The 12,813-nt window shown below is 35.5% G+C and overlaps 2 protein-coding genes and 1 long non-coding RNA gene across 4 annotated transcripts; 2 read left to right on the forward strand and 1 right to left on the reverse strand.

Moving 5' to 3' along the window:
• The first annotated feature begins 1,123 nt into the window (after nt 1–1,123).
• On the forward strand, nt 1,124–2,573 carry LOC125814215 (receptor-like protein kinase HERK 1). Its single transcript, XM_049493678.1, has one exon. It carries the CDS (start codon nt 1,124–1,126, stop codon nt 2,261–2,263), a length of 1,140 nt encoding a protein of 379 aa, XP_049349635.1. The 3' UTR covers nt 2,264–2,573.
• A 1,192-nt stretch (nt 2,574–3,765) lies between these two features.
• Nucleotides 3,766–12,466, reverse strand: LOC125815681 (endoglucanase 25-like). Of its 2 annotated transcripts, none has more exons than XM_049495226.1 (6): nt 11,878–12,466; nt 11,485–11,795; nt 10,802–11,257; nt 10,568–10,703; nt 10,312–10,484; nt 3,766–4,432 (listed from the first exon to the last, which is right to left on the reverse strand). In XM_049495226.1, the coding sequence occupies exons 1-6, from the start codon at nt 12,248–12,250 to the stop codon at nt 4,031–4,033; spliced, it is 1,851 nt and encodes a 616-aa protein (XP_049351183.1). In that variant the 5' UTR covers nt 12,251–12,466; the 3' UTR covers nt 3,766–4,030. The 2 variants fall into 2 exon arrangements, with proteins under 2 accessions (XP_049351183.1, XP_049351174.1); XM_049495217.1 differs by lacking the exon at nt 3,766–4,432 and adding an exon at nt 9,370–10,057.
• On the forward strand, nt 3,927–9,885 carry LOC125816022 (uncharacterized). Its single transcript, XR_007442202.1, has 2 exons — nt 3,927–4,056; nt 9,682–9,885. It is a non-coding gene; the product is annotated as an uncharacterized LOC125816022 (long non-coding RNA).
• Nucleotides 12,467–12,813: the final 347 nt, after the last annotated feature.

The raw sequence follows: 12,813 nt of genomic DNA on the forward strand, positions 1-12,813 counted from the left end.
TTCTAATAATGTTTTTTTTAAATTAGCAAATGTTTATCTTACTTCAATTCAGAAAAAATAAAAAATAAAAAAATTTCTTATTTTTTAATCATTATATAAATATAAATTAATGATGGATATATTATGATCTTATATATATTATATGTCCAAAGGGTACATGGAGTTATTAAAGAATTAATTGATAAAATGAGATTAAGAAGAAAAAAATTATTTCCTACATTATTATTTGTTAAAGTGATTTTAGAAGAAAGAAAACAAGAAGACGTGTTTAAAAAGAAAAAATATATATATTTATTCGGAAAAGGACATTTTTGACCCATTTTGTAATTATGGGGCATTCTGGACCAAAATATTGACTATAAGGACAATTTTTGAACCAAAGTATTGATTGTAAGATCATTTTTTAGGTGTTTTACACCTTTTAGGAAAAGTAGATTAGACATAAATTGAACACAATTTTTTATTTTTACCCTTATTAATTATTGTCAAATTCATAATTAAAATAACTAAACATTAATTAAATTTTATTGAAGTCAACACATTGAAAATTCAAATGAAGGGTAAAATTGGAAGAATATCTTAAAATAGTCTTGAAAATTGAACAATTAAGTTAATTTGAAAAATAAAAAATAAAAAATATCTAACAATTCAATTAATATGAAATAGATGAAATACTATTTAGTAAAAGGGATAAAACTGACACAAAATAGTAAATTATTTATTGATTTTATAAACGAAAGATATAGAAAGTAATGATGAACAAGGAAGTCTTTTGGCTTCTCTCACAATACAGTTAGCCAAGAGAGAGACGCACAATAACTATCCAAGACCCGCAACACAGAAAAGACTTCTCAGTTTCTCGTCTTCTCCAAATTTCCACTGTTCTGGTAAAATTACAGCTTCCTCTAGCTTTTGTTTTGTTTACATATATTTGTGATTTTCATGTAGAAGCTTCTATTATAGTTGCAATTATTCTAGATCTTTCTTAGGGCTCATTTCTTTTGTATATGTTTTCAACTTTGACACTATGAGATTTACTTCTTGTGAGTTGTTGATTTTTGCTTAATAAAACAGTGAGGAGTAGCTTGCCTAGTTCAAAGATTTGGATTCCCTGTATCTATTTATGGGAAGCAAGCATTCCAAGGAAACAACATCCATAAATGATGCTTCTAACTTGAATCATCGGATTCCTGTTGAAAGTAGTCGAATTCCTTTTGTAGCTTTGCAGGAAGCAACAAACAACTTCGATGACAAGTTTCTCATTGGAATGGGTGGCTTTGGGAAGGTTTACAGGGGTGTTCTGTGTGATGGCACAAAGGTGGCCTTGAAAAGGGGTAATCCTAAGTCTCGACAAGGTATTGAAGAGTTCCGAACAGAAATTGAGATGCTCTCACAGCTCCGCCATCCGCATCTGGTTTCATGGATGGGATACTGTGATGAAAATAATGAGATGATTCTAATTTATGAGTACATGGAGAATGGGAACCTCAGGAGCCACTTGTATGGGTCAGATCTACGTCTACCCAGTATGAGCTGGGAGCAGAGGCTGGAGATATGCATTGGGATAGCCAGAGGTCTGCACTACCTTCATACCAGTGCAGTTATACATCGTGATGTCAAGTCTACAAACATATTGCTTGATGAGAATTTTGTGGCAAAAATTACTGATTTTGGAATATCCAAGACAGGGACAGGGACTGAGCTTGATCAAACTCAAACGCATATTAGCACAAACGTGAAAGGAACTATGGGCTACCTTGACCCCGAATATTTTAGGAGGCAACAACTGACAGAAAAATCTGATGTTTATTCTTTTGGTGTTGTTTTATGTGAAGTTCTTTGTGCTAGGCCTGTCGTAACTCCATCTCTTCCGAGGGATCAGGTCCACATAGCTGAATGGGCATTGAAGTGGCAGAAGAAGGGACAACTGGAACAAATCATAGATCCCAATCTTATTGGCAAAATAAGACCAGATTCCCTCAGGAAGTTTGGAGAAACAGTGGAGAAATGCTTAGCTGGTTATGACGTAAATAGGCCATCTATGAGACATGTGTTGTGGAATCTAGAGTATGCACTTCATCTCCAAGAGCCTGTCATTCAAGATGATTCGGAAGAAAACAGTACCAGCTGTGTTGGCGAGAGCTCTTCACAAGTCAATGCTATCAGTCATGTTGATGCCAATTTTTCTGCGGCTCAGATCGAGAATTCAAATTTTGATGATCACACGGTGAAGCAGGGTCAGGAACGACGAATCTCTTTATGATAAACAGATCCATTTTGCAAGTTCGTTATTACGGGTAGTTCCTACAAAGGATCGGACTAATGACGTATACAATACTTGAATTCTCGATGTAGATGCTACATGGTTGGTTCTCATTGTCTGGGGATGAGTAAGGTTTTCTCACAATTAATTTAGTCCAAGGATGGATATGTAAGTGAAAGTGGTACATACCATCCTTAAGTGTTTGTTAATTCCACGCTTGTTCATGCATCATATGACGATTGATTTTATGTGTTTCTAACAATTTATTCTACAAATTTCTGAGTTTTATATAGAAAGTAAACTTTGAAAACTGCATTGCTCTACCTGTGGATCCTCTCTTCATTCTATTGTGTGTGTTCGATTGTTTCACATGTTGTATATGGTTTCTAATAAGTTATTCGTACGTAGAAAATCATTCTATTAATATCTTGTCAGCAAAAAGACACTTTCAAAACATGGAACAATTTTGAGCCTCTGGGATACCTATATTCCCTCATCATGTTGCAACCTTGCGGAAGCAAAAACATGGTGATCCATTCTCTTATTGTAAACAGGCAAACGAAAGTTGCCATTGTGTACCTCTTCTAGGATCTCTAAGAGACTGTCCGTCACATATCCCTAGATGTTTGATGTGTTTGAGACACTGTGTTATACTGCAGAATTAGTGGCTACGAAATAAAGTAAAATGTAACATTAAAGCTTGTTATTTGATCCCTTTATTGCGATACGATATCTGAAAATATGGCAATGGTTGAATCCGTCAAAGAACCACGTAAGCTACAGTACATTTATTTGACGAAACCCTTGCGTTATACACTACTCTCATTAACAAGTGATACCCTCCAGCTGATGCCTACCCCATTGTAAAGAAGACAAATTCCTAACCTTTGTAGTACCAATTTCAACTTTGCAACTTAGCAAAATGCTCTAATCTCCAGCTTTTTCAAAGATGACTTTTCTACATAGAAATGACGATTTGATTCAATTGATACTCTGCAGAAATATAACTAGTATAGCAAATACAGTCTCCTATTCCTTTTCCTCTCAGCAAATCTGTGGTAAGCAAATATTTACCAAATCATAGGAATGAAACATCAGTTCAAAATCATCCTCACTCCGGACCATAATATAGGTGATCCAATCAAGGTATGTAGTAATTTTTATTTTATTTTTACAATGCAATCAAAGTATATATGTAGCATTGATCACAAAACTATAATCGTGATATTAAACTATACAAAGAAAGATTGAGTGTTACCTTTATGAAAATTGATTCACAACAAAAACAGCTACAATCTATTACCAAAATTGCTTTCAGTATTTTTCTTCCTCTCCGCATTCTCATTTTATTTTTTAAAAAATGGTGCAACATCTTAAATTGGATAAAAAACTATGTGTTCACAAATGTCACTAGATCAAGATCACATAACTGTGGCACATTTATTGAAAATTATCCAACAAATATTGAGGCAGTTCATGTTCCAGTTTACAATGAGTATATCATTGGTTTGGTTTGTTACATACATACAAACTGTGTATATTGATACATTGCAAATAACAAACAAGCCGTTGAGCACTTCTTCAAAAAGGGAGTTCTACATCTAGATTCTAGACCAGCCTGAGCCAAAGCTTGTACGTTCAAGGTGCTCATTCTGTTTCTTGGTTGCTTCAAACTTCTCGGAGCCAGAATCCCATATCAACCACATTATGAAAAAATGAATCTATGGACACACAAGACTGGGGTTGATAAAAGCAACGATCAACAAATTATGGTTTCCAAGCAGCTGGCGGAGGTGGTGGAGTAGGGAACATCGGTGGTACTGCAGAAAATATCGTGTTCTTGTCAATTCCAACACTTTTATCTCCAGATAGAGCTACAAGGGCTGCAACCAAACCGGCATTTCCGGCAAGTGTTGGCTCGGTATAATTGTAATTAGTACGAACATCATGGAAACCATCATTCTTGTCTGGCCCAGCAACCATGGCTCCAACAAGAGTATTAGGATTAGGCTTTGATGAATCCCTCCACTTCCATCCTCCTTTACAATTATACTTGACCTTGTTTTTAGGAACTGATGCGCCTCGGTGGTGGACACGTTTTGGATAGTGATTGCCAAAGCCAACAACATAACTCATTTTCCTGGGGTTCTTGCCAAGGATATAGTCGATCTAAAAGTCAAAGAAGAAAAAATCAAGTTAATGTCAGAAATGGTTTAATATTCATCAAAATTTAGCTAGGTAATAAGAACATGCTTGCACTCTATATAGTTGGAGCAACTTATCTCCAACTAATCTCCCACGGGCCAAAGGGGACTAAAAGTAGTTTTGGAATAATTTTTTCACATGTATATATGTAACTAGTTTCTGAACACGTGCTCTGCACGTGTATCCCATGCATTGATACACATTTTTTAAAGTAATATAAGCAACACATATATTGGTAAGTTGCACAAAATTTCATTTGAAACATACAAGCTCAGACATGATTGTAAATACAGTTTGAGATTGTCAAATAACATAACTAAATTTAGCTAGACAATTAAGCATGATGTGTACATATACCACAAGCCAATAAAAATGTGATGCATGTATAATTTTGGTCCATCCATTCGTATAGCAAATTTATTTCATATATTTGATACATTAATCTATAATTACCAATAAATATAAATTTACTTATTGTGGGATTCAATCCCTAATGAATGTCACCGTTTAAAAGAGAAATAGAAAATTGCAAACCACAACAAAGACATATTTGAATAGAAAAATCTAAATATTTTAGTATGTCAATACTCATGCATCTTGATTGAAGCTATGCAACGTCATAACAATTTAAAGGCTTGATGGCAGCTCTCTTTCTCGATCGACTCATGTCAAAAAAATAGATTGAACCTTTACTCGCATAAATTTTTCTACTTCAAAGGCATCAAATTTGTAACACTTTTTCTTTTAGCCAAAAGGTTTCCGAAATAGGTATATAAAACTTGTTTTCATCTTCTCTATAGTTCAAAGTTTGCCCATCTCGTGATGCTAAATTCTCAGGCTCGTTGCACTGCAAAAATTAGTGCATCCGAAAGAATAAGAAAAAGCTTTATACTCAACCAAACTGTTGTATCAAAGAAGTCAATGTTAAATAAAAGTAGCTTCATACTGAAACACAATATTGTGCTTTTTATTAGTAAAATCATGTTATGGCCAAACAAACTCGGCAATATTTATAAAATTGAAATATAAAATAGCTACAATAATTAATTAAAACTTCAAGTACAATATGGATCATCTCTATGAACTGAATGAGGGAAACAAAGAAAAAGATCATATATTCTTACAATGAAATTTGATCAATAAATAAAATTAATGCAATTGTCATAACATTTCTACAGTATGAGCTTGGCAAAAAACAACATTTATTCAAGAAACGATATAGAATTGTTTAGAAAGGGAAAAAAATATATATATCAAGCACTGTAAAATTTAAGAAGTAATAGTAAGCCAAATTTAAATAAACACTACAAGAAGTAGGAAAGTTACCTTTTTCAATTTTCTGTTGGCCTTTTTACATTTTAAAATTGTGTAGTCTTGGAGGAGTAGTTCTCTCAATTTTGGAAGAGAACATTTTCCTTTTTAGCAGTGACAACATAAGATATAAAGGGGGGTGTAGAGATTTAATAGAATGTAGAGGGGTGTAATTAATTTTCAAACTGATTATAAATTGATAGATTACAGTTTTCAAAGTGATTTTAATAAGAAGAAACTTTTGGGCTTTCAAAATTATGAATGTAAGCAGCTAGACTACGTTTTTTTACTTTAAAAAATCACCCTTTAAATGGATGTAGCATATTGAATTTGTTGCAAGTCTTTTCGAATTCTTCAATGGTTTGGAGCAGTAAAACACCACTTATGGAGAATGGAGAGACATTCTTAAAATGCCTTGTAAAACACCTTTTCATTTTTAGTATTTAATATAATATGATATGATATAATTATTATTCACTATTTAATTGTTTAGATATTTTATAATATTTTGAATTAAGATAGGGGTAAAATAGTATTTCAACTTTTACTTTTGTGGCTTCCCACTTATAGTATAATATATGATATATGATATTTCACACAACTATTAGCATAACTGATGTAATAAAACACCAAAAAAAAAGGGAATTTCATTTACCTGAGTCTGTGCAAATTCACGTAGGACATCAGTGGAGTAGAAATGAGGTCCACAATACCATCCAGGGGTGTCGGCAGCTGCAAGATAGTCACTATACAAGGTAGCCAGGAAGGCAGCTGCAAGATAGTCACTATACAGTTAGCCAAGAGAGAGACGCACAATAACTATCCAAGACCCGCTGCACAGAAAAGACTTCTCAGTTTCTCGTCTTCTCCAAATTTCCACTATTCTGGTAAAATTACAGCTTCCTCAAGCTTTTGTTGTGTTCACATATTTGTGATTTTCGTGTGAAAGTCTATTATAGTTGCAATTGTTCTAGATCTTTCTTAGGGCTCATTTCTTTTGTATATGTATATGTTTTCAACTTTGACACTATGAGATTTACTTCTTGTGAGTTGTTGATTTTTGCTTAATAAAACAGTGAGGAGTAGCTTGCCTAGTTCAAAGATTTGGATTCCCTGTATCTATTTATGGGAAGCAAGCATTCCAAGGAAACAACATCCATAAATGATGCTTCTAACTTGAATCATCGGATTCCTGTTGAAAGTAGTCGAATTCCTTTTGTAGCTTTGCAGGAAGCAACAAACAACTTCGATGACAAATTTCTCATTGGAATGGGTGGCTTTGGGAAGGTTTACAGGGGTGTTCTGTGTGATGGCACAAGGGTGGCCTTGAAAAGGGGTAATCCTAAGTCTCGACAAGGTATTGAAGAGTTCCGAACAGAAACTGAAATGCTCTCACAGCTCCGCCATCCGCATCTGGTTTCATGGATGGGATACTGTGATGAAAGTAATGAGATGATTCTAATTTATGAGTACATGGAGAATGGGAACCTCAGGAGCCACTTGTATGGGTCAGATCTACGTCTACCCAGTATGAGCTGGGAGCAGAGGCTGGAGATATGCATTGGGGTAGCAAGAGGTCTGCACTACCTTCATACCAATGGAGTTATACATCGTGATGTCAAGTCTACAAACATATTGCTTGATGAGAATTTTGTGGCAAAAATTACTGATTTTGGAATATCCAAGACAATGCATGAGCTTGATCAATTTGATACTCATATTAGCACAAACGTGAAAGGAACTATGGGCTACCTTGACCCCGAATATTTTAGGAGGCAAGAACCGACAGGAAAATCTGATGTTTATTCTTTTGGTGTTGTTTTATGTGAAGTTCTTTCTGCTAGGCCTGTCGTAACTCCATCTCTTCCGAGGGATCAGGTCCACATGGCTGAATGGGCATTGAAGTGGCAGAAGAAGGGACAACTGGAACATATCATAGATCCCAATCTTATTGGCAAAATAAGACCAGATTCCCTCAGGAAGTTTGGAGAAACAATGGAGAAATGCTTAGCTGGTTATCAGGTAGATAGGCCATCTATGGGTCATGTGGTGTGGAATCTAGAGTATGCACTCCATCTCCAAGAACCTGTCATTCAAGATGATTCGTAAGAAAACAGTACCATCTCTGTTGGCGAGAGCTCTTCACAAGAAAACAGTATCAGTCATGTTGATGCCAATTTATCTGCTGCTCAGATGGAGAATTCAAATTTTGATGATCAAACAGTAGTCTGGGGATGAGTAGGGTTTTCTCACAATTGATCAAGTCCGAGGATGGATATCTAAGTGAAAGTGGTAAATACCATCCTTAAGTGTTCGTTAATTCCACGTTTGTTCATGCATCATAAGAAGATTGATTTAATGTGTTTCTAACAATTTATTCTACAAATTTCTGAGTTTTATATAGAAAGTAAACTTTGAAAACTGCATTGCTCTACCTGTGGATCCTCTCTTCATTCTATTGTGTGTGTTCGATTGTTTCACATGTTGTATATGGTTTCTAATAAGTTATTCGTACGTAGAAAATCATTCTATTAATATCTTGTCAGCAAAAAGACACTTTCAAAACATGGAACAATTTTGAGCCTCTGGGATACCTATATTCCCTCATCATGTTGCAACCTTGCGGAAGCAAAAACATGGTGATCCATTCTCTTATTGTAAACAGGCAAACGAAAGTTGCCATTGTGTACCTCTTCTGGGATCTCTTAGAGACGGTCCCTCACATGTCCCTAGATGTTTGATGTGTTTGAGATACTGTGTAATACTGCAGAATTAGTGGCTATGAAATAAAGTAAAATGTAACATTAAAGCTTGTTATTTGATCTCTTTATTGCCATACGATATCTGAAAGTATGGCAATGGTTAATCTGTCAAAGAACCAGGTAAGCAAAAGTACATTTATTTGACGAAACCCTCGCGTTATACACTACTCTCATTAGCAAGTGATACTCTCCTGCTGATGCCTACCCCATTGTAAAGAAGACAAATTCCCAACCTTTGTAGTACCAATTTCAACTTTGCAACTTAGCAAAATGCTCTAATCTCCAGCTTTTTCAAAGATGTCTTTTCTACATAGAAATGACGATTTGATTCAATTGATACTCTGCAGAAATATAACTGGTATAGCAAATACAGTCTCCTATTCCTTTTCCTCTCAGCAAATCTGTGGTAAGCAAATATTTACCAAATCATAGGAATAAAACATCAGTTCAAAATCATCCTCACTCCGGACCATAATATAGATGATCCAATCAAGGTATGTAGTAATTTTTATTTTATTTTTACAATGCAATCAAAGTATATATGTAGCATTGATCACAAAACTATAATCGTGATATTAAACTATACACAGAAAGATTGAGTGTTACCTTTATGAAAATTGATTCACAACAAAAACAGCTACAATCTATTACCAAAATTGCTTTCAGTATTTTTCTTCCTCTCCGCATTCTCATTTTATTTTTTAAAAAATGGTGCAACATCTTAAATTGGATAAAAAATTATGTGTTCACAAATGTAACTAGATCAAGATCACATAACTGTGGCACATTTATTGAAAACTTATCCAACAAATATTGAGGCCGTTCAGGTTCCAGTTTACAATGAGTATATCATTGGTTTGCTTTGTTACATACATACAAACTGTGTATATTGATACATTGCAAATAACAAACAAGCCGTTGAGCACTTCTTCAAAAAGGGAGTTCTACATCTAGATTCTAGACCAGCCTGAGCCAAAGCTTGTACGTTCGAGGTGCTCATCCTGTTTCTTGGATTGCTTCAAACTTCTCTGAGCAAGAATCCTATCAACCACATTATGAAAAATGAATCTATGGACACAAAAGACTGGGGTTGATAAAAGCAACGATCAGCAAATTATGGTTTCCAGGCAGCTGGCGGAGGTGGTGGAGTAGGGAACATGGGTGGTACTGCTGAGAATATCGTGTTCTTGTCAATTCCAACACTCTTATCTCCAGATAGAGCTACGAGGGCTGCAACCAAACCGGCATTTCCAGCAAGTGTTGGCTCGGTATAATTGTAATTAGTACGAACATCATGGAAACCATCATTCTTGTCTGGCCCAGCAACCATGGCTCCAACAAGAGTATTAGGATTAGGCTTAGATGAATCCCTCCACTTCCATCCTCCTTTACAATTATACTTGACCTTGTTTTTAGGAACTGATGCGCCTCGGTGGTGGACACGTTTTGGATAGTGATTGCCAAAGCCAACAACATAACTCATTTTCCTGGGGTTCTTGCCAAGGATATAGTCGATCTAAAAGTCAAAGAAGAAAAACCAAGTTAATGACAGAAATGGTTTAATATTCATCAAAATTTAGCTAGGTAATAAGGACATGCTTACACTCTATAGAGTTGGAGAAACTTATCTCCAACTAATCTCCCACGGGCCAAAAGGGATTAAAATTAGTTTTGGAATAATTTTTTCACATGTATAGGTAATATTTCACACAACTATTAGCATAACTGAGGTAATAAAAAACCAAAATAAAAAGGGGAATTTCATTTAACCTGAGTCTGTGCAAATTCACGTAGGACATCAGTGGAGTAGAAATGAGGTCCACAATACCATCCAGGGGTGTCGGCAGCTGCAAGATAGTCACTATACAAGGTAGCCAGGAAGGCAGCATTGACTACATACTGAAGTGGCTGAGGCCTTCCATGGTTTAACTCTATCAGCCCACCTGCAAACACCCAACAATTTATATTTGACTTCCCACAAACTCCGCAAAACAATTTACATGCTAACTAGATTAAAGATGCTTACCTTTCGTTCGATTAAATGAAGTGAAGAATGGCAAGAAAGAGCACATGACTATGCTTGTCTGGTTATGAAATGTACTCAAAATTTCTTCATAAGGATATCCAGGGCTCAAGAACAATCTCAAACGGCTTAGAAGCACCTAATAACAAAAAATGAAAAGCATTGGTTCAATACAATACAAAAACATACAAAATGAAAAGCATTGCTTTAATACAAAGAGAGACTATATGTTCTTACTTGTGCTCCAAAGAGCTTATTATCCCAGCTGAACACGCCATAATCAGGACCTCCCCAGAAAGCACCAGCGTGTTTGGCGATACCAGGAGTTGTAGCAAGCTGAAGATATGAAGTATTTCCTGTAGCATAATACAGCCAGGATGCACCCCACACAAACTCATCCCAATAACTAGTCGAATTGTAGAAAATTGAAGCTTCATTTCCGCTACTGTATCTACCACGCTGTTCTCTGGCAAACTTGAACAAAGTTCTAGCACCATGAACAAGCTTTTGTGAGTACACCTTGTTATCCTTAAATACAATGGAAGCAGAAGCCAGAGCAGCAGCCATCTCGGCAGCAAGATCCGAGCAACTGTGACATTCAGTTACAGGTCGTGGATAATCAATGTCTTCTGGACGCACCCAACAATAGTGATCGTTGGGATCTGGTCCTCCTGAAGTATCCCCTATCCCCACCTATATAACAGAGCACAAATCCTTGTATGAGATCAAGTATGCATGATCATTTTTTCAAAGATTTTGAAAGAAACAACACACATGCAATCATTGATTTCGTTTTGTCAATTAAATATAGTATTTCAAAATGCCAAACGCGTGATCAACATCATGCATAAATTAGTCTATCAATTGATGAAAACAGAACAATTATAAAATCATGAATCAATGTAATGAATGAGATTTACTTGTGCAACGACTCGATCAATGGTATCAGCTGACGAATTGAATGTTTTCAAGAGATAATCAGTCCCCCACTTAATAATATCCTTGACATGAGTGAGCTCTGCAGCAGCTTCATATTTTGCAGGATACTCAATCACACTCCAACTCAACATAGTTAAAGCAAAAGATTGAGGGAAATTAAACTTTATCGCATCTCCTGCATCATAATAACCCCCAACCAAATTCTTAAACGTAGTCGAACCATCCGATTTGCCATCCTGCAGAGCTGAACTCCCCCTCCATGACACATTATTATGCTTAGGAAGTTTCCCCGCTGTCAAAAATCAAACACAAAATCAAATCAAAACCTCAACAAATAACTAAAATCACGTAAAAAAATTGGGGAAAAAACTTACAGCGCTGTGCATTGAAGAACATAAGAGCTTTACGAAGAGCTAAAGTGTAGTTATCTGGTGGAGGATTATGGTGTCGGTGCTTAGGTACAGTTTTTACAATAAGAGTAACAAATCCAGCAATAAGTGCAGCTGCAATAATACAACCGACAGTCCATTTGAATACTTTTCTACTAACAATAATACAACCCAGATCTACATATTTCTTCTTCTTTTGCTCTGTAGGACCTAATAACCAACTTTGCTGCGTTTCATCTAAATTTCGTGACAAAGCTGCTTTATCAAAATCCTGTAAGTTTCTGCTCCGATCATCATCAGTAGCTGAATCTGTTGCATTAATTTCTAATGCACCTCCCCATGGATCCCTCCCGTACATACTGAGAAACAAAAACAGTTTTCAGAGAATGAGAATTGTTGATTGTTTGAGCTCAACAGTAGTGAAGGGAGGGAGATAAATTATTAAAGGAAGAGTAAAGTGGGTGAGGTTAGTGGGTAATAATGGAGTTGTGGAGTATATGAAGCTGGAATATTGGTGGGAAATATACAGTTGAAGGCACCGACACCGACACTTGTGCTAGTAGACAAAGACACTATAGCTAAGCTGACCCTCTTTGATGGTTCTTTGCTTCCTACTTTAATTGGAGTGTAAAATTAGCTATTAATTTAGATTCCCTTCATTCAGTTTCCACTCTACTAAAAACAATGATCTTTCACTTGTAAGAAAAAAAATATTATTTTATTTGTGGTCTTTTAATTTGGCAAGTTAAATAAAGAATGAAAAACTTTCTAGATTTATCGCAACACATCAATTATATTGTAATAAATTACTTATACTGATCATTAATTATATCTTAAAAGGGTGTGTAAAATTTAAAATAGATAAAGTAAAATTGAATGGAAGGAGTACATTTATAGGATGATGCCATTTTAAATTCAATC

The sequence above is a fragment of the Solanum verrucosum genome, unplaced genomic scaffold (assembly GCF_900185275.1).
Source record: "Solanum verrucosum unplaced genomic scaffold, falcon-dt-bn FXZP01000085.1, whole genome shotgun sequence".
In the NCBI taxonomy this organism is placed as follows: domain Eukaryota; kingdom Viridiplantae; phylum Streptophyta; class Magnoliopsida; order Solanales; family Solanaceae; genus Solanum; species Solanum verrucosum.